General features: G+C 37.6%; 2 protein-coding genes across 6 annotated transcripts in view; both read left to right on the forward strand.

Moving 5' to 3' along the window:
* The window catches only part of LOC144966693 (ecdysone receptor-like), a 2,830-nt gene extending 2,119 nt beyond the window's left edge, over positions 1 to 711 (forward strand). Inside the window, exon 2 of the mRNA XM_078903455.1 lies at positions 1 to 711. This exon is cut by the window's left edge and continues 167 nt beyond it. Within this exon, the coding sequence (XP_078759581.1) occupies positions 1 to 90 (90 nt within the window). The 3' untranslated portion in view covers positions 91 to 711.
* Positions 1 to 25,000, forward strand: part of LOC144964205 (ecdysone receptor-like) — a 312,004-nt gene that overhangs the window by 213,838 nt on the left and 73,166 nt on the right. Inside the window, exon 1 of one of the 5 annotated variants that reach the window (XM_078898198.1) lies at positions 19,951 to 20,065. The exons of the other annotated variants lie outside the window; for them this stretch is intronic. The gene's annotated coding sequence lies outside the window, so the exon portion shown is untranslated. Of the gene's footprint in view, positions 1 to 19,950; positions 20,066 to 25,000 lie in introns of those variants that run through there. 5 annotated transcript variants of the gene reach the window in all.

Genomic DNA, 25,000 nt, shown 5'->3' on the forward strand with positions numbered 1-25,000 from the left:
ATTCTCATCGAGTTGGACATGAATAAAGACGGGCCCGACGTGCCTTCCATCATCAAAGATATTCTATTATTACCACCAGAGGGCAACTAATGGACAGGAGTAATCAACCTAATGACAATGATAATAAAAAAAATTGCAACAAAAACTTTTTTGTTCTACATTGACGTACAAGAGTCGATTTTCGATTGGATTATTACTCTTGGGGTTAATGATGATTTTACAACCACAAGCAAGCACTTTTACATTTATTTGTTTTCATGCCCTCCCAAAGCATCAACGTGACCTGGAGCTCTAGTATTGAATTTTGAGGTTCATTCATACTTCCTGTTGATTGGAGTCGAATTTCGGAGCCCTAAGTATCATTCCTAGTTTATCTATCTGTCAGTTGGTGGTGAATGAAGGAAATTTGAGGAGGATAATGCATAATGGACATAATAAATGCGATGAAATTCCTTCTTTTTTAAAAAACAAATGGAGTTACAGCTTTAAGCAAAACCACGCATGATTGCTGTGACAGTGAAAGTGTTCTTTCTGTTGGATATTTCAAGTCTTTTAACGGTCAGAGACTTTTGTGTTCTTTAAAAGGAAAAAAAAAACCTGTAGTTTTCCTTTTGGATTATATTTCAATGCTTAGAAGCGAAAATGTTTTGTTTTTGTTCGATAACAAATTTCCAGGATGTTGTGTTATCCTCTTTTTTTTTTTTTATGGGAGGGGGGGGGGGGGGGGGGGGAGAAAGAATAGAGTTAAGTGATTCCTAAGAATATTTATGCCTTAAAGGATAGCTAACCTCAATCTAGAATTCGATACCTCGGCAAGTGATATAAACAAAGCGATGGCTGCCTTCAAAGGGCATCTTTGTATATCTTGGATGGCATTCAATGCATTCCCCTGTGACAGTTTATTATAATGACGTGCTGAATATATATATTATATATATATATATATATATATATATATATATATATATATTATATATATATATATATTATATATATTATATATATATATATCAACATCTCTAAATTTAATATTCATTAAGGAACTCATCCATTCGCTGTCATCATTGTTGATTATCATCATCATCATCAGATTTACCAGGAGATATTATGAGGGTGATACAGTCCATGCAACTTAAACGGAACTGTTGCTGATTCAGTCCAAAATATTGATGGGATTTGGTTGGCACTCGGTTGTATTTGTTCCTTTGCCCATTATACAACGTGCAACGTTCGAACCACTGGGTCACCCCTACAACACTCAACACAAAGCTCTATGGTGAGGCTGAGGACCTAAAGCGGACCACAGACTTCATAGCAGATATCGGACTGCAGCCATAGATGTCCATCAGAGGAACGAAGAAGAAGAGGAAGAAGAAGTTCCTTTCCCTTTTCAATTATGAATTCATAGTTTTGTTGTGGATTTCTCGACGGATGTACCTGAAGGGTAGGGACGTTGAGATAACGCATCTTATTCATGTTGACAACATCATGGTGTACTTTAGTGATGGTCATTGGATGACAGAGGACGGAATTATCCACGTGACACAGAGGAGTGTGCTTCTGTGTACTGGACAAGAATGATGGAAAAGTTCCACACAGATATTTGAAATGTTAGAAAACTTGGGAGGGGGGGGGGGGGGGGGGGATTTGAAATCCAATGACTGTTAAGGATTTGAAATGTAAATTTTTTATCTAAAAAATTATTTTATTTTTAAAGTAAATTTTGGCTGTTTTTAACCTCTCTGTTTGTCTTTTTTATAAAACAAGAAAACCAATATATCTGTCTGATTGAGTATTGATAACATGCCTGATATTTCGATTTCTATTCATTTTTACGACCGGAACTTAAAATTGGAAATGTGGTGTTGAATAATTAATATGATGATACCGTCAAGGTTTTTCACATTAAAACAAGCCTGCTTCATGAACTCGCTATGACTGTAAGGGTAGATGTGAAAACAAATTACTGGCTCTGGAATGGCAATTCTCGATATGTGACCCCTCGTCTCAAAACGGTATTATGTCGGGATGGACCAGATGCTAAAAAGTCAAATTATAGTTAAACTGGTCAAAAATATGAAACGTTGGTATTTAGCACAGTAAAATATGATATTCCTTCTCCTCTATAAAGCATATAAACTCAACTTAAGTCTGATATTTCTGGCTACAAATTCCATTTTCAGCATCTTAATCATCCCGACTTAATACCGTTTTGAGACGAGGGGTCACATATGATAAGCGTCAAATCTCAACAGATGAAACAGATTACCTTTTACTGCACTGGAGTTTTTTTTATCAACCAAAATAAGCAGATCGGTCTTGTAACTAGATTTATCGCAGAGAGCCCATTCCATCTATGTTGAATAAGTTAGTAATAATTCAATGTAAAATCAGTAGTTTTCAAAAGGCAAGAAGTACACGTTATTTCACTGGATCAAGATAATCAAACGACAAACTTACTATGTTCCTGATATTAATTGCACATAACGTGAAATGCTATGGTGACTACTTGTTTCTCATTGAGAAGATACTTGCAAGGAATGTCTCTGAGTGTATTTCAGATATCTAGATTGGAAAGATATAAAAAGGAAGAAAGGATTTTGTTGTATGATAATGATGGAAAATGGTAACATATATTTTAGTTGTAGTCAAGAATCGTGTTGACTTTATGTTATTAATTCTTTGCTCTTAAAAATATAATTCACACATGTTTTTTAAGGTTGCTCAGAACAGATTTTTCCCAGTGATGAATGTTTGATGCCTGTGTCTTTTTTTTTTTTTTTGTCTTTTCTAAAAGTGTTGTAAATTTGATGAGGGAGATTGAACTTTCTTGACTAATACACACTTTTTGTTTTGAAAGAAAAGTAGGAAACTTAATCGTGCAAAGTTAATATAGATTATGACTTTCCCCCCTATTAACAAATGAAGAGAAATCGACGAATTCTGTGGAATATAGTTCAATAAATAGATGAAAGTTGATTTTTCTTTCTGTAAGATTTCTGTTTGGAGTAATTTACGTGGGAGGGTGTGCTAAGAAGCATCAATTTATCAAATAAAGATCATTATTGAAAAGTGCATGATAATTCAACATTGAGTTCAACAACAACAAAAACAAACAAAAAATAAAAAAATACGCAAAATGATTTAATGTCATTTCAATGACACTTTTCCCATTGTAAAATTGCTACCAGCAATAAATATCTTAAGTTGTCTGATTTCTCACTCAATCGTATGAATTCGAGAGAGAAATTAATTAGTGTATATGTATTTACTCACCTTATGAAGTGAATAGAAAAGTGCCAGAAGACAATAGAGAATAAAAATTTTTTCGCGGCGGTGGTGGGGTTTGAACCTGCGACCTTATTGGTACGACAACTCCGCCTGGCAGGTGAGAGCGTGGCTCTACCGTGTGAGCTATCCACGAACACAAAAATATTCGTTTCAAACTCAAAGTCATTACTAGATCCCTCTCTCACCCACTTCTTGAGACCGCCGATTCGTTCGTACACCACCATCGCGAATAATTTTGACCAGCAGTTAAGCTTAATAGCCAATATTCTCAACACAAACATATAACATAGAAACGATTGAGACATTGAGTATGCTCCGGTGTATGGGGTGAATTTTTAATTCAGAAAAGTGAGTGGAGCAGGCACTTATGTTGGTAACAACAAGATATGAAGTGAATAGAAAAGTGCCAGAAGACAATAGAGAATAAAATTTTTTCGCGGCGGTGGTGGGGTTTGAACCTGCGACCTTATTGGTACGACAACTCCGCCTGGCAGGTGAGAGCGTGGCTCTACCGTGTGAGCTATCCACGAACACAAAAATATTCGTTTCAAACTCAAAGTCATTACTAGATCCCTCTCTCACCCACTTCTTGAGACCGCCGATTCGTTCGTACACCACCATCGCGAATAATTTTGACCAGCAGTTAAGCTTAATAGCCAATATTCTCAACACAAACATATAACATAGAAACGATTGAGACATTGAGTATGCTCCGGTGTATGGGGTGAATTTTTAATTCAGAAAAGTGAGTGGAGCAGGCACTTATGTTGGTAACAACAAGATATGAAGTGAATAGAAAAGTGCCAGAAGACAATAGAGAATAAAAATTTTTTCGCGGCGGTGGTGGGGTTTGAACCTGCGACCTTATTGGTACGACAACTCCGCCTGGCAGGTGAGAGCGTGGCTCTACCGTGTGAGCTATCCACGAACACAAAAATATTCGTTTCAAACTCAAAGTCATTACTAGATCCCTCTCTCACCCACTTCTTGAGACCGCCGATTCGTTCGTACACCACCATCGCGAATAATTTTGACCAGCAGTTAAGCTTAATAGCCAATATTCTCAACACAAACATATAACATAGAAACGATTGAGACATTGAGTATGCTCCGGTGTATGGGGTGAATTTTTAATTCAGAAAAGTGAGTGGAGCAGGCACTTATGTTGGTAACAACAAGATATGAAGTGAATAGAAAAGTGCCAGAAGACAATAGAGAATAAAAATTTTTTCGCGGCGGTGGTGGGGTTTGAACCTGCGACCTTATTGGTACGACAACTCCGCCTGGCAGGTGAGAGCGTGGCTCTACCGTGTGAGCTATCCACGAACACAAAAATATTCGTTTCAAACTCAAAGTCATTACTAGATCCCTCTCTCACCCACTTCTTGAGACCGCCGATTCGTTCGTACACCACCATCGCGAATAATTTTGACCAGCAGTTAAGCTTAATAGCCAATATTCTCAACACAAACATATAACATAGAAACGATTGAGACATTGAGTATGCTCCGGTGTATGGGGTGAATTTTTAATTCAGAAAAGTGAGTGGAGCAGGCACTTATGTTGGTAACAACAAGATATGAAGTGAATAGAAAAGTGCCAGAAGACAATAGAGAATAAAAATTTTTTCGCGGCGGTGGTGGGGTTTGAACCTGCGACCTTATTGGTACGACAACTCCGCCTGGCAGGTGAGAGCGTGGCTCTACCGTGTGAGCTATCCACGAACACAAAAATATTCGTTTCAAACTCAAAGTCATTACTAGATCCCTCTCTCACCCACTTCTTGAGACCGCCGATTCGTTCGTACACCACCATCGCGAATAATTTTGACCAGCAGTTAAGCTTAATAGCCAATATTCTCAACACAAACATATAACATAGAAACGATTGAGACATTGAGTATGCTCCGGTGTATGGGGTGAATTTTTAATTCAGAAAAGTGAGTGGAGCAGGCACTTATGTTGGTAACAACAAGATATGAAGTGAATAGAAAAGTGCCAGAAGACAATAGAGAATAAAAATTTTTTCGCGGCGGTGGTGGGGTTTGAACCTGCGACCTTATTGGTACGACAACTCCGCCTGGCAGGTGAGAGCGTGGCTCTACCGTGTGAGCTATCCACGAACACAAAAATATTCGTTTCAAACTCAAAGTCATTACTAGATCCCTCTCTCACCCACTTCTTGAGACCGCCGATTCGTTCGTACACCACCATCGCGAATAATTTTGACCAGCAGTTAAGCTTAATAGCCAATATTCTCAACACAAACATATAACATAGAAACGATTGAGACATTGAGTATGCTCCGGTGTATGGGGTGAATTTTTAATTCAGAAAAGTGAGTGGAGCAGGCACTTATGTTGGTAACAACAAGATATGAAGTGAATAGAAAAGTGCCAGAAGACAATAGAGAATAAAAATTTTTATTCTCTATTGTCTTCTGGCACTTTTCTATTCACTTCATATCTTGTTGTTACCAACATAAGTGCCTGCTCCACTCACTTTTCTGAATTAAAAATTCACCCCATACACCGGAGCATACTCAATGTCTCAATCGTTTCTATGTTATATGTTTGTGTTGAGAATATTGGCTATTAAGCTTAACTGCTGGTCAAAATTATTCGCGATGGTGGTGTACGAACGAATCGGCGGTCTCAAGAAGTGGGTGAGAGAGGGATCTAGTAATGACTTTGAGTTTGAAACGAATATTTTTGTGTTCGTGGATAGCTCACACGGTAGAGCCACGCTCTCACCTGCCAGGCGGAGTTGTCGTACCAATAAGGTCGCAGGTTCAAACCCACCACCGCCGCGAAAAAATTTTTATTCTCTATTGTCTTCTGGCACTTTTCTATTCACTTCATATCTTGTTGTTACCAACATAAGTGCCTGCTCCACTCACTTTTCTGAATTAAATATTTACTCACCTTAAGATGGGATTTTGTGATCCCTCATGGTGGACGGGGAGGTCACTCTTGGTGAACCCTCTATCCCTCTATCTTATTTCCTTTTCCCGGGTTGCCTTCTGAACTTGTCTTGGAATTTGATTACTTGGTTTTGTCCTGGCCCTGACTGGGTTCGTTGGTTGAAAGAGAAACAATCAAATGTATTAGATTAGTTTAAGGACATGATATTTTTTTTCTTTACAGTCGTCTCTCTTTTTTTTAATGAGGTATTAAAGCGTTTTTCTTTTGAATATAATATTCTGTAAACATTTAAGTGCATTCCTCATAGAAGGATTCTGTGCTTGTGTCGAGATGGGAATTTAAGGTGATCTCGAATTAAGCACATATTAATACAATAATAATAATAAATGACATTTATATAGATCTTTACCCAGTTGTCACAGGCTCTACGCGCTTTACAGTGCTATAAAACAAAACCTATTACAGTAAGACAAGTCTGGTGGAAAAGTGATACGAATTCAATTTAACAACAACAATATACGATAATGGTATTGATAGTTCGAAGATGACGTCATTCAGGTCTTTGTTGATGTTTTTGCCATCCGCGTTTATGAGTAATGCTCACTGAAGTGAATTAACCCGACTATAAACGTTCATGGATACACACCGTTATGTGCGTTGGTCCGTTATACTTCCAGATGGCAATGTTATGAGCTTCTTAGACAAGCGCATACTATCTATTGCAACTTATGACGTAAGAAGATAAAACTTTAAGCGAAGATTTGAAAGTTGTCAACGAATCCGAGCGTCTCACGTGAGATGGGAGAGAGTTCCAAAAAATGGAGGGGGGGGGGGGGGGGTTCACTTATTTTACGCAAGCTCTTAGGTTTGACAAAGACTGATTGATATTAATAGTTTTCTCTTGAAATCGACTTATGTTTCCTATTTGAACAGTCCTCTTTCCCTTTCTCGGGTGCTTATAATTGTAAATCGAAAATTACTTTTTTAACCGACCCTTCTTCTTTCTTTTTAATGGAGCAGATATGTGACCTATATACGTGTCTCTATTGTAAAAACCCACAAAAACAAAAATATCCCAGAAACTACCTAATTTGATTGGGGTAGGGGGGGGGGTTTGGGGGGTTGTGTCCCTGTTGTTTTTGGTTTTTTTTTAAAGTACAGCAGTGTAAGGGGAGACGTAATATTTTTGGCTATATTTCGTTTTAATTTCCACTGGCGCTGAAATGACCAGGCAGTATTGCCCGAAACCCACTAAAATTAAATCAAATTTCAGATTTAAGTAAGGTATAATTTATTGAATGCAAGAAGAATTGGATGAATGCGAGTTTCTGACGGGTCTGGGAATATCTTGCCAAATGATATTAATTATAGAAAGCTATATATAAATATTATCTTTTACAACAAATAGCATGTACATTAATAAAATGAATTTGTTATAACAATTGTTTTATGATTAATTAAGTTAACAATTCTTATTTTTTTTTATTTTTTCGCAAGTGATGTTTGTTGGTGCATTTCATATTGTACATAGGAGACGTAATGAAAGATACTGTTTTGTATGATCAATTAAATAACTCAATTTCTTCATTATAGATGATTCAAGGTGGTTAAATTCATTATCATGATTGTTATTATTATTATTATTATTATTATTATTATTATTATTATTATTATTATTATTATTATTATTATTATTGTTCTTGTTATTGTCATTATTATTATTATTATTATTATTATTATTATTATTATTATTATTATTATTATTATTATTGTTGTTATTATTATTATTATTATTATTATTATTATTATTTATTATTATTATTATTATTATTATTATTATTATTATCGTTGTTGTTGTTGCTAATATTATCATCATCATCATCATCATCATTATTATTATCAATACCATCATCATCATCATTATCATCATTGTTATTATCATTATTATTATTAACAAGATTACTGGTATTATTGTTGTTACAGATATTATTATCATTAATTATCATTAAATTCAAATTGTCATTGACTGTGGATTCTATACAAGTCGAAGTGGCCCATTACGTTATTGGTCGCTGTTTGTCTAACTAAAGAAATATTGAATTGGGATACTAATAAATTAGCTGAAAGGTCTTATGCGCTCTCTCTCTCTCTTTCTCTCTCTCTCTCTCTCTCTCTCTCTCTCTCTCTCTTTATCTCTCTCTCTTTCTCTCTCTCTCTCTTTCTCTCTCTCTCTCTCTCTCTTTATCTCTCTCTCTCTCTTTATCTCTCTCTCTCTTTCTCTCTCTGGGTGGGGATCCTGACCTCCCATAGCGGGCAGGGAGGTACATACTGTGTCTTCTATACCCTTATATCTGTTTTCCAACATGCTTTCTGCCTTTGTCTTGGAATGAGATTACTTGGTTTTTTCCTGGCCCTGGTCGGAGTCCTGGCTGGGAGGGAAGCAGTCAAATGCATAGTTATTGTTTTGGGAGATGATAATTTTTTCCTTGTAAATCATCTCTCTGTTATGTATTATTATTTTTATTTTGAATGTATAATGTAAGCATTTGAGTGTGTTCCTCTTTGTTGGATTTTGTGCTTGTGTCTGGATGACTTGTAGGTGATTTCAAACTAAGTACATTGGTGGTATGCTCTTGGAATCTACATCTGATCCCTATTTGTTCCCACTTCCCCTTTGTCTTACTTTTTCTTGGGTGCTTTAATTGTAATTCTAGAACTTTTTACTATCCCATTTTCTTCCTTTTTACTGGCGCTGATATAACCTAAATGTGTTGCAAGCGCCGTAAAACCCTTAAAAACAAAAAAACAATCTCTTTCTCTCTCTCTTTATCTCTCTCTCTCTCTCTCTCTCTCTCTCACTCACTCGCTCTCTCTCTCTCTCTCTCTCTCTCTCTCTCTCTCTCTCTCTCTCTCTCTCTTTTTTTTTTTTTTTTTTCTCTCTCAGATATTATATAAATATTTATAATGTCATTCTCTTATTAAATTTTTGCTATATTTGTGTAAGAAAAAGCTACAGACCACAATTTTGTTCCTTACTCTCACGTTTGTAGATGACCCTATCCGTGGGCAGCAGTCTGGAGCTGAATAAATAAATAAATAAATAAATAAATTCCCTTGACAACAGAAAAGGCAAAATTTGTCTTTATGGTTTATTCCATGGAAGACTTGGATAACCCAGTCATCAGCCGCAGTGCAGCTAGGTGATATGCCGACTTACTCAAGGCCATTGTGTGCGTATTGTTCTTGTGTGTTACAATATTAACGATTCGTTTACCAGTTCATTGTACTGGTGTGCCTGTTCGGGACTTTGAGGTAGTGTTATTCAGCGCCATGGGCATTACCTTTCTTAAGGTTTGGTGTAAAACATCCGAATCAACCTGAACCAGGATAGGTGATCTCAAACTAAGTACATTGGTGGTATGCTATTGGAATCTACATCTGATCCCTATTTGTTCCCAGTTCCCCTTTGTCTTACTTTCTCTTGGGTGTTTTAATTGTAATTCTAGAACTTTCTACTATCCCATTTTCTTCCTTTTTATCGGCGCTGATATAACCTAAATGTGTTGCAAGTGCCGTGAAACCCTTAAAACAAAAACAAAAACACACAACCAAAACCAGACATAGTCTTAACCGTTTTAACTAAGAAGTCCTTGCTGGGGTTCTTGACCTCCCATAATCGACAGGGAGGCACTTACTCTGTGTCTTTTATCCCCTATATTTGTCTTTGTCTTGGACTCAAATTACTTGATTTTGTCCTGCCCCAGTCGGATACCCGGGATGGGAGGGAAACAGTCAAATGTATATTTATAGTTTTGAGAGATGATATTTGTTTTCCTTGTAAATCATCTCCCTGTTATGCGTTATTATTTTTATTTTGCATATATATAATTTGTAAACATTTGACTGTATTCCTCTTAGTGGGGCTTGGGTGAGGATGAAACATTAAAGTACACTGATAGTATGCCCTTGGAATCTACATCTATTCCCTATTTGAACTAATTCCCCTTTGTCTTACTTTTTCTTGGGTGCTTTAATGGTAATTCTAGAACTTTTTACTATCCCATTTCATCCTATTTACAGGCGCTGATATGGCCTAAATGTGTTGCAAGCGCCGTAAAACCCTTAAAACCAAACTACGAAATCATTCTCATCATGTCAGGGGACGCAATTCATGGAATTGAAGTTATTTGTTTTCCAATGTTCAGGGATCAGCCCAGTTATCTCCCTTTAAATTAAATAATGGGACCACTTCACGGCGACTACGATCACTACCTCCATGAAGAAGAGACTTTTTGGTTCCAATTTTCAATAACTGTGATTATACCAGGGCTTTTTTTAATTTTATATTTTTCGCCTTGAGACATAAATTCCTTGCCATGAGATCAACAACAATGAAGCGACTCTGGGTTGGTGAATTCACCATTTGCTGCCTCTTCTATCACACTATTTCATTTGGTTGTATTTCATTTTTGCCCCTTTTCACGTAGTTTTCAGACCTTCGCTGACATTTTTATTTTGGGTTTATTTTAATCTTAGTTAGCAAATATTAAGAAAAAATTCATGAAAAAGTGTTGTTGTTTTTTTAAATATTATTTATTAAGTATTAAAATACTTTTTGTTGTGCCTGTCGTCTCTATCGCGTGTCCCGAACATGCTGCGGACACCGTAATTAATTGTCAAAATTCTTTATTTTCCCTCGGCGCTTGACGCTGAGAGTTAGTGTTGTTCATGATACCATTGTTAGCAACATGATGTTGTGCATTGTTACAACACGGCAGCGGTTCTGGAGTATTCATAGCCGCTACTCCAAAAGTCTTCTTATCAGTATTCTACATCCTTTTTCTTTCCCAGCACTGCTCAGTGGAGTGGTACCTACGACCACAGTATCCACATTTCGTGTCTCTTTGTATTGCAGAGATTTGTGGTCTGTTCTTACAATCCCTCTTCAAATGTCCAACTTTAAAACAGTTGTGGCATCTAATTACTGAAGTAGTTGGTTTCATGACAGGTTTGTGACCATCTTGCTGTTTGCTTGGAACCTTGTCATTCTGATATGACACAGTTCTTGAGAAAGCGCCGGCAGTCCCGTGCGCTTCGACATATTTCTCTACAGTGTCGACTACTTCCATAGATGTATTTGGTTTTCTTTCCTTCAGGAAAACCACCAGCTCCTTGTTACAAACATTTACGAGCTGTTCTTTAACAATCAAGTCCAAGATGTCCTCAGGCTTTGTTCTATCCTTGCCGGACATAGTTATCCACTTTTCCAGATATGTGGATATACGGGTTCGAAACTGACCCATCCTTTCTCCTATTTCTGGTCTACTTTTACGGAAACGCTCTAAGAAGCCGTCTTCCGTTAAATTGTAGCGTTTCAATAACGCGCACTTTACATTATCATACTGGGTAGCGTCTACCTCGTCCAAGCGAGTGTACACGTCCAACGCATTGCCTCTAAGCAACGCCGACAAATGAATCGCCCAATCCTCTTCTCTCCATCGATTTACGGTTGCATATCTTTCAAACCTGAGTAGATAGCTATCTATCTGATCTTTCGATTCATCAAAATATGGCAGGCGAGGACTTTTAGCTCCACAACTGCCAGTCGAGGGTTCACTGTCAGTGGAGGAAGGGGTTCGAACCGGGACCACTGAATTTTCAATTTTTAGGCGCTCTAGTTCCAGCTGCCTTTCAACAAGAAGAGCTTGTTGTTTCGTTTGTTCTGCGACTGCATCACGCTCTTTCTCTTTCTCAAACCTCTCTCTCTCCTTTTCCTCTCTGTCCCGTTCCAACTTTTCTTCCACCCACACTCTCAGTTCGTCGCCATGTAAACCCAACTTTTCCCCACATTTTAACAACCGTTCCACATCCATAATGACAAAATATTTATCGCAACGTACTTTAAAAAAATCGATAGATTGAATAATATAAAAAGAGAAGGATCAGCTAAATGCAGATAAAAATCTACCCAATATACCTATTGTCAAACAAACAATAGCGAAATCAGTAATAACAGCTGACGCTTCGTCAGTTCAAAAAGTTAAAACATCAAGCGATGACCACTACATTATACCAAAACAACATTATCTAGACTTTAATCAAATTAAAGTATTAAAGCCCATCACACTGGCCTTTCATAGTTCGTGGTTCACTCGCTTTATGAACAAAACAATAAGTAGCGATACGCCGCGCGTACCCTACAACATCAGTGTAACCTTGTTACGCCTGAACAATTACGTGATATCATTTCACTAACCCAAACTATAGCTTTACATTACAGACAGTACATAGTCGTTAAATGATGAGAAGTAGCGCCTGAAATTAGATCTGACAGCCCAACCCCTGATATGCATCAGTACAGGAAGCGACTCTAAATCCCCACAACAATAAGAGGCATTGACTTCTCAGAAACGAAGGTGTCTGTTGATGTAAAACGTCAGACCACCAAACCACACAATAAGAAACCCTGCTCGCAGCGCCAATTCATGTCACAAGGTGCGTTCGCAACTCGCAATGGATGCGAAGGCCGCTTATGACCTTAAAGTGTGGAGAGGTAGACGTGGACGTTACAATCACCAACAGAACACCGTATCTGACAAGAGAGCCATTATTATTTATTTAAAGTAAAAGAAAGGGGAGCAGCTCATAGTTATTGAGCAAAAGAGAATAACATTGCATATATTGACAGGAAAAATCAAAAGTACATACAAGTAAAAAGTAGTAATGCAATATAAAATTCATGTAAGTTTTAACCAAAATAAACTATACTTCACCCAGGTTCCAACCGTTCCATTAATTCCCACTAATAATGAAATTATTAATTACATATAGGTCAAAATAAACTGTTCATATTCCGAAAGGAGAATAAAATTAATCAACAAAATTGTTCACACAGGGTGCGGTGTTCCAGCCTGTTCAAATCCAAAATTGTTCCTAATAAAACACATAGATCGAGTGTTACTTCCTCATCTTTATATATATTTTGTTCATATTTCTCAAAAATTATATTGTTCAAAAGGGTTCAAAACACATTTACCGGGCGCTATGTCCTAGCCCCGTCAAAATTACAAAGTTCAAAGATGCAAACGCATTTACCGGGCGCTATGTCCTAGCCCCGTCAGCTCTTCACGAGCACAAATTACAAAAACACAATATCGCTTAGAGCCCATAACCGGGTACGATATACAAAATACTGGCCATATTAGGCCCACTTCGGCTACAATACAGCCTAAAACACAATGCTGGCCAACACACAGGCCCAACACATATCGCCTGAGAGCCCATATTCGGGTGCGACATAAAATACTGGCCACTTTGGGCCCTTTTCACTGTGGCTTCAACATAGCCAAACAGAATTCCAGCCAACACACAGGCTGTACAGGTCTTCCTTCTTCGACCTCAAATCGCAGACTGCCCGTTGAACATCGGCCCAAGCCGAAACATAGGACAGGGTATCTAACGGTATCTCGGTTGATGCATAAGATTGATGAGGGTGTTTTAACACTGATGGAACATGATAACCCTCCGTTCTTTCATTGCCTTCATAGTCTACACCACCCACGGCGAAAACAAGGGAGTCCCTATTCCAACACCCATCCTACACTCATAAATCATTTAATTATATGGGTTTGATTCTACCCGAGACCTTGGTGGGTATGACAACTATCTCCCTTTGTTACCTAGAAGGCATTTCTTTACATTGATGATGATGATGATGATGGCAGGATCAAGTACTTCTGTCAGATGTGGAGACTAGTAGGTAGCATTAGACTAGATTCTGGGTGGGGTTCCTGCCCCCCCCCCCCCCCATAGTGGGCAGGGAGGTACTTACTGTGTCTTCTTACTGTGTTTTTTACCCAAACGTACGTAGATTCTCCTCATTTTTTGTTTCCTTTAACGATCAATTAATTCTTTGACATAACAAAATCACATTCTCGGTTTTTTTCACCCGGATATTTTTAGGTGGCCACAATCTTAATATTGATTTGTTGGTATTAGTGTCAGGCGAGATGGGAAATATTGGCTCTGTACTCTTTCTGATCAAATATTTATCTCCCCTCCTGTGATCATAAAATTGATTGTCTTAAAGCCTTTAGATCATCAGTTGAGTTATTAGTTCTCACCAAAATCCCTCTTACAGACTCTTGACGTTAAAGTTAAACATAGTTTGTGTGTTGGCACGACTGGCTGGTATTTTATCTGAACGGATATCATGTCCAATTAATTGTTCTATCAACTTCCACCTCCCTGGTGAAAGAAGGACCTCAAAGTATTATAAAGGATGTTAGATTGCTAAAAAGAAAAGTCTGAGCAAGTGATACAGGTATCCAATTGCTGTGAGTCCGTGTCGTCGATAAAAGAACTTAATTACAGTAGCAAGAAACTCCGGAAAAGCTGGTACTTTTGTTTTGTTTGTGTTTGTTTTTTGTTTTTTGTTTTTTTGTTGTTGGTTTTTTTTTTTATTATTATTATTTTTGTTTTGTTTTGTTTTTTTTTTGGTTTTTTTTTTTGGGTGGGGGGGGGGGGGGGGGTGAAGTGGTGGCGATGGGAATACCTGATCAGAATTTTCTGGCGTTTTATGTGCGCACATCGATCCCTTATGCCATCGGCGCCGGTGATGGTAGATACGGCGTCATAAATAATCAGGAAATGAAAATGAAGCGTTGAATTGCATCTATTGGAGTTGTAATAATTGGTGAGAATGAATTGAAATAGTTTGTCTGTTTATATGTCATTTTGTAAATAATGTTGAGAATTTTAAGCAGGGCATTGGAATTTGTGTGTGTGTGTGTGTGTGTGTGTGTGTGTGTGTGTGTGTGTGTGTGTGTGTGTGATAACGTGAGTGTTTTATTTTTTCTTCTAGGGTTTTTTTTCTTTTGTTATGTTTTGTTTTTGTTTTTACACAACTCTGCCGTACTCTGGAAAAACTCGAATTTATAATTTCGGCCAGAAAACTTGTCCTTCAATTATCGATCGATTAAAAGGATTCATATCTTAGCAAAAATTCTCAAACCTGGGACTTCGCATTTCCCATATTTGAGAGTTTTTGCCGAAATGAGGGCCATTTTAATCGATCGATAATTGAAGGGAAAGTTTCCTGGCCACACGACTTGTAAATTCGTGTTCTCCCAGAGTATTGTTGTAATATTATGGAAATTGGGATCGTCCAATCAGCTTGGCTTTTATCCATTCATATCGTTGTTGTTGTTGTTGTTGTTGTTGTTGTTGTTTATTCTACTTTCTATTCTGCATATTTTGTGGGTGTTTATGTAATATTTTTAAATACCCACTTGAGTCTCAGGTTTAGATTTTCACCCAAAATGACTGTTCCTTTTTATAGAATTTGTATTATACACTGTTGCTCTCGCTCATTTTGAAAATAAAAAAAGACTGCTCACTTCCTTTTTATTTCGGAAAACATGATATTATCTTTATTATTATTTTATTAATTAACTTAATATTAATCTCTCTCTCTCTCTCTCTCTCTCTCTCTCTCTCTCTCTCTCTCTCTCTCTCTCTCTCTCTCTCTCTCTCTCTCTCTCTCTCTCTCTCTCTCTCTTTGCGGCGAGTGGAATTTCCCAGAAACGGCGACTCTTGTTCTATCTCCTGTATTCCACCATGGCATTATCAGTAGTCTTTTCCATGTGGTTTTGATTCCTTGTACTGGAACGGGTCCATGAATTGGTTTCACATTGGCCCTACCTGGAATCTGTTGCAAAGAGGGAAACAAACAGTCCGATGGATTTATCTATTATTTCTTACTGGTAGTGTCTGACAGTTCGACTCTTGGTTGGATCATGTCTTAGTATCTGGATGAGAATTTAGCTGTTCTCATGCTTGACACATTGATAGTTCGCTCTACTTGTGTGAACTGTTTTAACCATCCAAATGTTCTTTTATATATTTAACTCACTCAAGCCTAGACATTTTTGCTGCTTTTCAAAATTGGAAAAATGTATTAAAAATGAGCATGTACATAGATTGTTTTATTCAACTACAGTACCGTTAACATGCAAAAACATTGGCTTTTATACTACCCTATAATTTGTCTCAGAAAAATGTAATGAATAGGCATGGGGTAAAAGTAACCCGGGTAAACTACGAATATAGTCGGTCTTAGGGTTGAGTGAGTTAAAAGTACAGACATAGTGGGCAGGAAAGCAATAACTGTGTCTTCCATCTTTCTTCTATAGATAGTATGCGCTTGGCTAAGAAGCTCATAACATTGCCATCCGGAAGTATAACGGACCAACACACAAAACTGTGTGTATCCATGAACGTTTATAGTCAGGTTAATACAGTTCAGTGAGCATTACACATAAACGGGGATGGCAAAAACAATAACAAAGACCTGAATGACGTCATCTTCGAACTATCTATATCTTTTTTTCCAACATGATTACTTGGTTTTGTCCTGAGCCTCCCATAGTGGGCAGGGAGGTACTTACTGTGTTTCCTACCCCCTGTATCTGTTTTCCAACATGCTTTCTATCTTTGTCTTTGGATTAGATTACTTGGTTTTGTCCTGGCCCTGGCTGAGAGGGAAACAGTCAAATGTAAATTTAGTTTTGGGAGATAATATTTTTTCCTTGTAAATCATCTCTCGGTTGTGCAATGTATTATGTTTTGTTTACATATTATATTTGATTTGTAAACATTTGAGTGTATTTCTCTTAGTGGGGACCTGTGCATGTGTCTGGATGAGACTTTTAGGTGATCTGAAACTATGTACACTGATAGTGTGCTGTTGGAATCTACATCTGTTCCCTATTTGAACCAATTCCCCTTTGTCTGCCTTATTCTTGGATGCTTTAATTGTAATTCTATAACTTTTTACTATCCCATTTTCTTCCTTTTTACTGGCGCCGATATGACCTGAATGTTGCAATTGTCGTAAAACCCTTAAAAACAAACAAAAACAATAAAGGTACACACCTATAATATTTTTTAATTTGTTCCGTGTTACCAGCGCTAAAATGACATGCGACTTCAAGCGCCGTAAAATTCTTAAACAGAAAAACAAATCTCTCTTTCCCCTCTCTATTTTCCACCTCTGCCTCTCTCTCTCTCTCTCTCTCTCTCTCTCTCTCTCTATATATATATATATATATATATATATATATATATATATATATATATATATATATATATATATATATATATATCTTTCCCATGTTCATTACGATATTATATATAATGTTTATTTTTTTCTATGTTTTAAATACATCTCCATTTTCATATTATAGTGTTTTGATATGTTGAAATACCTTTCGTGATAGGTCATTACTGTTTCATTTGTAAAATAAACGCTACCGTTGGAATAGAAAGCATGTTTTTGTTCCTTTGTTCTACCATTTCATCGATTTTATATGCAATCCAAATTAAGAGATTAAGGACGAGGCCGCAGTGTAGGATCAAGATCTGAACAATCTGGGTGGGGTTCCTACTTCCCATAGTGGGCAGGGAGGTACTTGCTGTGTCTTCTATCCCCTCTTATGTTGTCCAATAGCCTTCTGTCTTTGTCTTGGAGTGAGATTGCTTGGTTTTGTCCTGACCTTGGTCGGAGTCCTTGGCTGAGAGGGAAACAGTCGAATGTATAGTTATTGCCTTGAGAGATGATATATTTTTTCCTTGTAAATCATCTCTCTGTTATGTACTGTATTATGTTTTATTTACATGTTATATTTGATTTGTTAACATTTGAGTGTATTCCTTTTAGTGGGGACCTGTGCTTGTGTCTGGATGAGACTTATAGGTGATCTCAAACTAAGTACTTTGATGGTGTGCTCTTGGAATCTACATCTGTTTGCTATTTGAACAAATTCCCCTTTGTCTTACCTTTTCTTGGGTGCTTTAATTGAATTCTATAACTTTTTACTATCCCATTTCTTCCTTTTTACTGGCGCTGATATGACCTTGTGTTGCAAGCGCCGTAAAACCCTCAAAAACAAAAACAAGATCTGAACAATGGTGTACGGCTGGGGTCAAGACAGACTGACTGAGTGGGGTTCGTTACCTCCAATAGTGGGCAGGGAGGCACTTACTGTGTCTTCTATCCCCCTATATCTGTTTTCCAACATGCTTTCTGTCTTTGTCTTGGAATGAGGTTACTTGGTTTTGTCGAGGCCCTGGCCGGATACCCTAGCTGGGAGGGAAACAGTCAAATGTATAGTTAGAGTTTTGGGAGATGACATTTTTTTCCTTGTAAATCATCTCTCTGTTATGCACTTATTGTTTACATATTATGATATATGATTTGTAAACATTTGAGTTTATCCCTTTTAGTTGGGAACTGTGCTTGTGTCTGGATGAGACTTTTAGGTGATCTCAAACTAAGTACTTCGATAGTGTGTTCTTGGAATCTACGTCTGTTTCCTATTTGAACCAATTCCCCTTTGTCTTACATTTTCATTTCTTGGGTGCTTTAATTGTAATTCTATAACTTTATACTATCCCATTTTCTTCCTTTTTACTGGTGCTGATATGACCTTAATGTGTTGCAAGCGCCGTAAAACCCTTAAAAACAAACAAACAACAAACAAAGGTCGACTGATTTTTTGAGATGGTTATTTCTTTTATTGTATTTTTCTTTCTTGCTTTGTCTGGCACTTTTCATACACACTTGTTCAGATACAACCCATCGTCCTCTAAACGTTATTGTACCGGGGTCGTGTAAAACTCAAAAATCGATTTATAGTCGAAAATATGAGGCTTGAGTTAATTTTTGAAACGAGTTAAAATCTGAACCATGAATGAACCACAAGCAGCTCTCAAAATGACATGCTAGAACCAATTAACCAATTGACAGCTCTACTCTGGAACGATATGTATTTTTTTTTTATTTGGACTGAAAACTCGTCCTTCGTGTATTGACCGATTTAAATGACCCTCGTCTTGGCAAAAACTCTCAAACCTGGGACCTAGACTGACAAAAATGTCAAATTTCTTGATTGTCATTTGAACTTTAAAATCCATTTTTCATCATCACCGTCATTGCCTTTTTCATCCTGGGTCAGGGTATAGGCCACAGACAAACAGTTTCCATCCTTCTCTGTCCTGAGCTAACTTTTTTTTTATCTCATTCCATGTCTTACCACTTCTCTGTATATCAGCTTCTTTAACTCATAAATTCTGTCATTCCAGAAACTCTTCGGTCGCCCAAGCTAAAAAAAGGATTTGGTTTGTCCGTCTGCGTTTCTGTAACGGTTTGAGTTTTACGGAAAGGGGTGTTAACCCTTTGCCAACCCCAACCTGGAGGACCTGGTGACTCAAAGATGGGGGAATCACACACATTTTTGGTACCTGTTATATCCCAACAAGACGACGGTGGGTCATACATGATAATAATATGTGATACCAAGAACTTGAAAACACTAATGAGAAACAAGATCAATAGAGATCCCCAATTTGCGGGGTGAAGGATGGGGGGGGGGGGGGGGGGGGGGGAGGAAGTGAGAGAGAGATTTTCCATTTTGTCTGCTCCCACCCCCGAGTCACGATTTATTTCTACTAAAAACTCCGTTGAAGCCATCCTCTTTTAGATTATTTATTGATTTTTTGCCTGGATTCTTTCGTTAAAAGCGACTGGTACTAATTTGAAATGATACTAAGCTGCTGGAAGTTGTCAACTGTAAAAACCATTAAACACAAACGAATATATATAAGCAAACCCTTCTTCAGCCAACATCTAAAACAACAATAACAAATACATTACCTAAAACCCAGATAGACGGTAGAGAAATATTTGGCACGTCCTTTTTTGTAAGTATTGTAATAGTAAGATTCCGTATTTAGTATTTTTTTATCTTTTTTGATTCTATTATATTCATTTTTTACTTCTTCTTCTTCTAGGTTCCATGCCTGGTCCAGGCTTCGGATACTGCATGAATTATCTCTCTCCATTCCTCCCTGTCTCTTGCTTTTTCAAACAGCTCTTGGATTGTTAGGCTGGTGAAGCCCTTCAGTTGGTCTATGAGTGTTTTTCTTTGTCTCCCCGGGCGCGTTTACCAGGTATTTTTCCACAACTTGCCAGGTATTCATTCTTATCTTTCCTTACTATGTGTCCGAAAAAGGATAGTTGTCGATCCACTATTAAGGGCATTAGTTTCCTTTGTTGGTATGTTTGTTTTAGCACTTCTTCGTTCGTTTTGTGTGCAGTATACGATATTCTCTGCATCCTTCTCAAGCACCACATTTCAAAAGCTTCAATGTTCTTTTGTGTTTCTGCATTTGTCGTCCAGCTTTCGCATCCGTATAACAAGATTGGCCACACGTAGCACTTCAAGACTCGGAATCTAATCCCGAACGACATCTGTTTGTTTTTCAAAATGTTTCCCAGGTCCATGAAGGCCTGTTTGGCTTGAGTTATTCTTGCTCGTATGTCTCGGTTACATCTTCCATCTGTTGTCACTATTGAACCTAGGTATTTAAAACTTTCTACGTTGGTAAGTTGCTCGCCGTGAATCGTTATATTGCAGGTGTTGTTGTTTTCGGTGTTTTTCTGTATTACCATGCATTCCGTTTTGGTGATATTCACTTCCATTCCCTTGGCTTCACTATCTACTACCACTTTGTCAACAATCTTTTGAAGTTGGATTTCTGATGTTGCAATGAGTACCGTATCGTCTGCATATCTTATATTATTTATGTTGTGACCTCCCACTTTTATTCCCTCCATATTATTTATGCCCTCATGATTGTTTCTTGGTATAGATTAAACAGATCTGGTGAGGCAACACACCCTTGACGGACTCCTTTCTTAATAGGAATGGAATTTCCTGTAGAGTTTCCGATTTTGATAGATGCCTGCTGGGTGTAGTATAATGTTTGCATGAGTCTGAGGTCTTTCTCATCAGCGCCAATGGAGTGCAGTTGTTTTAGTATTTTCTTCGTGGCGTACTCTATCAAAAGCTTTTTTGTAGTCGACAAAACAGAGGTATAGTGGGGCCTGAACCTGTATAGCTCTTTCACTTAAAACACGGAGGAGGTATATTGCGTTCCTTGTCCCTCTGTCAGGTTGGAATCCATATTGTTCTTCTGCGATTTCGGGGTTAATCTTATTCCTTAGCCTGTTGATAATTATACGCAACAGTATTTTGTTGATGTGGCTTATTAAACTTATAGTTCTAAAATTTTCGCATCTGACTGCACCTGCTTTCTTTGGTATTGCTATGAAAATAGAGTTACAGAGATCTTCTGGAATTTTCCCAGTATTGTATATATTGTTGAATAATATGTGAAGTTCATCAATTGCTAGATCTCCTAGGCTTTTTAATACCTCTACAGATATTTCATCAGGGCCTGTTGCTTTACCATCCCTCATTCGTTCCATGGCATGTTCAATTTCACTTTTGGTGATGTTTGGTCCGCTTAATGGTTCTTTGAATTTCAGTGGTGGTTCATTTCTATTTGGATCATTGTACAGTTCGCCTATGTATTCTACCCATCGGCTTTCTATATGTTGTTCTTCAAATAGCAGTTCCCCTTGTTTGTTTTGGATACAACTTCCTGCTGCTTTGCTTTTCCTTTTCCCTGATAGTTCTTTTATTCTTTGGTGAGCTTGTTGGGGGTTGGGTTTGTATTCTCTTTCGATTTCGCAGCATTTCCAGTCTAGATAGTTCTCGTGTGCCTCGATGCATTTGGATTTAATGTGGTTGTTCAATGTTTGGTATTCTGCAGACCCTCTGTTGCATTTTCGTCTTTCTTCAAATAGGTTTAGAATTTCATTTGTCATCCATTCCTTTTTGCTGTTTATTTGAGCTATTGGTAAATGCTTTTCTGCAGTTGCTTTGACACACTTTTGGAATATATCAAATTGTTTTTCACATTTTTCATTATCAGGTTCACTTTGGCTTTGTATCATGAGTGCATTTTCAAATTCTTCTCTCATTTTTGTTTGTATGCCATTGTCTTTGCATAACCTGTAATCCCTCTTTATTCTACCAGCTGTTCTCTGAATAGCTTTAAACTTTATCCTTATTGTACAAACAACTGGGACATGGTCACTGTCTACATCGGCGCCTGGGTAGGTTTTGCAATTTAATATGCCATTTCTGAATCTTGATGATACTGCTATAAAGTCTATCTGGTTCCTTGCTCTGTCCCTGGTGATTGCCATGTCCAGGTTCTTCTTGGGTGTTGTTGAAACCAGGTGTTTGAAATCATTAATTTATTTGTTCTACACCAATCTGCCCAGATGTTTCCTCGTTCATTTCTGTCTCCGAGTCCATGTGGTCCGATTATGTCACCATCTCTGCCTCTGCCAATCTTAGCATTTAGGTCCCCCATTACCATAAGGACTTCTTGTGATTTACACATTCGTTTTGCTTTGTCTAGTGAATGGTAAAACTCTGTCATATCTGCAAGTTCGACAAATGGATGATGCCAAGTCTGCAAAGATAGATCATCATCAAGCCCTACTGCAACCTCCTCGTGGTGTCGAACGGTAACAGGTCAAGCTGGCCAACTGCAGAGGGCGACAAGAATAGGCAATGGCAAACCATTCTTGTAACTTTGCCGAGTTAACTGCATGAATAAGTCCAAAAAGTTAAACGGTGACAGCGTAAAGGGGAGCATGTTTTCACGGAAGACTGCTGCCTCGCTCGGTTGGGAGCGTGATATTCGTCAGGTCACACCGAACCGTCAGCCAGTTACTAGGCGAAATAAATTTAACAAATGTGACAAAACCAAAATTGGGACATGGAATGTCAGGACCTGTGCCCAAAAAGGAAAACTAAACAACATTCTGAAAGAAATGAAACGGCTCCAAATAAATATTCTTGGCCTGGCAGAGATGAGATGGAAAGAGCAGGGAACCATGTCAAAACAAGAAAACAACATGACATATAAGATCATATGGAGTGGTGGAACCTCTTTCCAAAAAGGAGTACGGATGATCTTAGACCAAAAATCAACCAAATTTTACAAAGGGCACGTAGCAATCTCAGACAGAGTTTTGCTGGTTAAGCTAAGAGGACCTGTAGTTGACACCAATATTATTCAAGTTTATGCACCAACAGAAGAGGCGACAGATGCAGATATGACAGAGTTTTACCATTTTTTACTACTTGTTTTCTAATCTGCTGGTGTGATAACCCGACTTTTAAGTACTTACTCAGATTTGTAGTGGAAAACAGACGCTAAATATTTTTTTTTGACAACTACATAGATATATTCAACCCGATGTGCACTTATTTGCAAGTCTGATAACTAAATTTATTATTTATTATTATATTTATTAAGTTATAATGGAGATCTCAAAAAAAAAAAAAAATGACGCAAAATTATGGTATACTATATGTACACGTTGATTAAATATAAGAGTAATTGCGTTCGGTTGTCAGACCCACAAATGTGCACGGCGGTCAAAAGGAAAACAACCGGGGTTTTTTTGCTGTTTTTTTTTTTCTTTCTTTTTTTAAAGATTAAATAAATATCAGTGAGTGGATTTCGCTTTTATCATATTTCTCCATAACAACTATGACAACAGAAAAAGTGGGGGGAAAAATCATGATGACAGGAAGGAAGCAGCTGGGTAACATTGGAAGAGAGCTGGAGAAAACATAAACTGAAGATCTTGAAAGGCATAGTAGGACAATTAATTAATAGCCATCCCAATCAAAGACCACCAACAAAACTGAAGAAAGGAGCGCTCGTTTTAGCTACGCCACTGCCTAGGGAATGCACACATTCAATAAGGGTATGACAACCTTGACAAATTCTGAAAGTTTTTTAGAAATTTAATTGTGAATTAGAAACCACTTCCGTCACAGGAGGACATGATTATTGTGATAGAGCCATAACCTATATCCATCCCACAATACACAAATGTTGAGTCCATTTCAGTAGTGAAGCTGCAACAGTGTGGATTGGATTGGATTGGATTGGATGAGATGTGGGTTAGAGTCAGACGTCGACGTGCACTTATGTGCAGGTCTGATGACCCAAATTGTTATGGGCTTATCGTTGCAATGGAAATACATACACTCTCAAACCAACGCAAAATGTTGTCCTTTACAACAATGTTAAATCAAGCCAATAATTGCATTCGTTTATAAGACTTGCAAACATGTGCACGTCGTTCTTGGCATGGTGCTTTGTGTCTTTGTTCTGGAACGGGGCCCATAAAATCCTATCCTGGTGATAGTGTAGATCTTGTTAATGATTTCAGACTATCTACTACGGTATTTTTGTTCTTGGATCTTCTTCTGATTTCTGTTGAGCTAGTCGATGCTTAACTAGATCTAGATCTTGTAACTGTTTCTTTATCTGGTGAAATATGGCAAGCGCAGGAAAACCTTTAAAAAAAAAAATCAACATATCAATCCAATTATCTGTTTGTTTTGTTTGTTTTTAAGGGTTTTACGGCGCTTCCAACACATTTAGGTTATATCAGCGCCAGTAAAAAGGAAGAAAATGGGATAGTAAAAAGGTCTAGAATTACAATTAAAGCACCCAAGAAAAAGTAAGACATAGGGGAACTGAGAACAAATAGGGATCAGATGTAGATTCCAAGAGCATACCACCAACGTACTTAGTTTGAGATCACCTATAAGTCTCATCCGGACACAAGCACAAAATCCAACAAAGAGGAGTACACTCAAATGCCTACATTATACATTCAAAATAACAAATATAATAATACATAACAGAGAGATGATTTACAAGGAAAAAAACATCATCTCCCAAAACAATAACTATGCATTTGACTGTTTCCCTCCGAGCTAGGACTCCGGCCAGGACCAGGACAAAACCAAGTAATCTCATTCCAAGACAAAGACATAAAGC

Source organism: Berghia stephanieae, chromosome 2 (assembly GCF_034508935.2).
Source record: "Berghia stephanieae isolate SIO BIC M18660-M18661 chromosome 2, UCSD_Bste_1.3, whole genome shotgun sequence".
In the NCBI taxonomy this organism is placed as follows: Eukaryota; Metazoa; Mollusca; class Gastropoda; order Nudibranchia; family Aeolidiidae; genus Berghia; species Berghia stephanieae.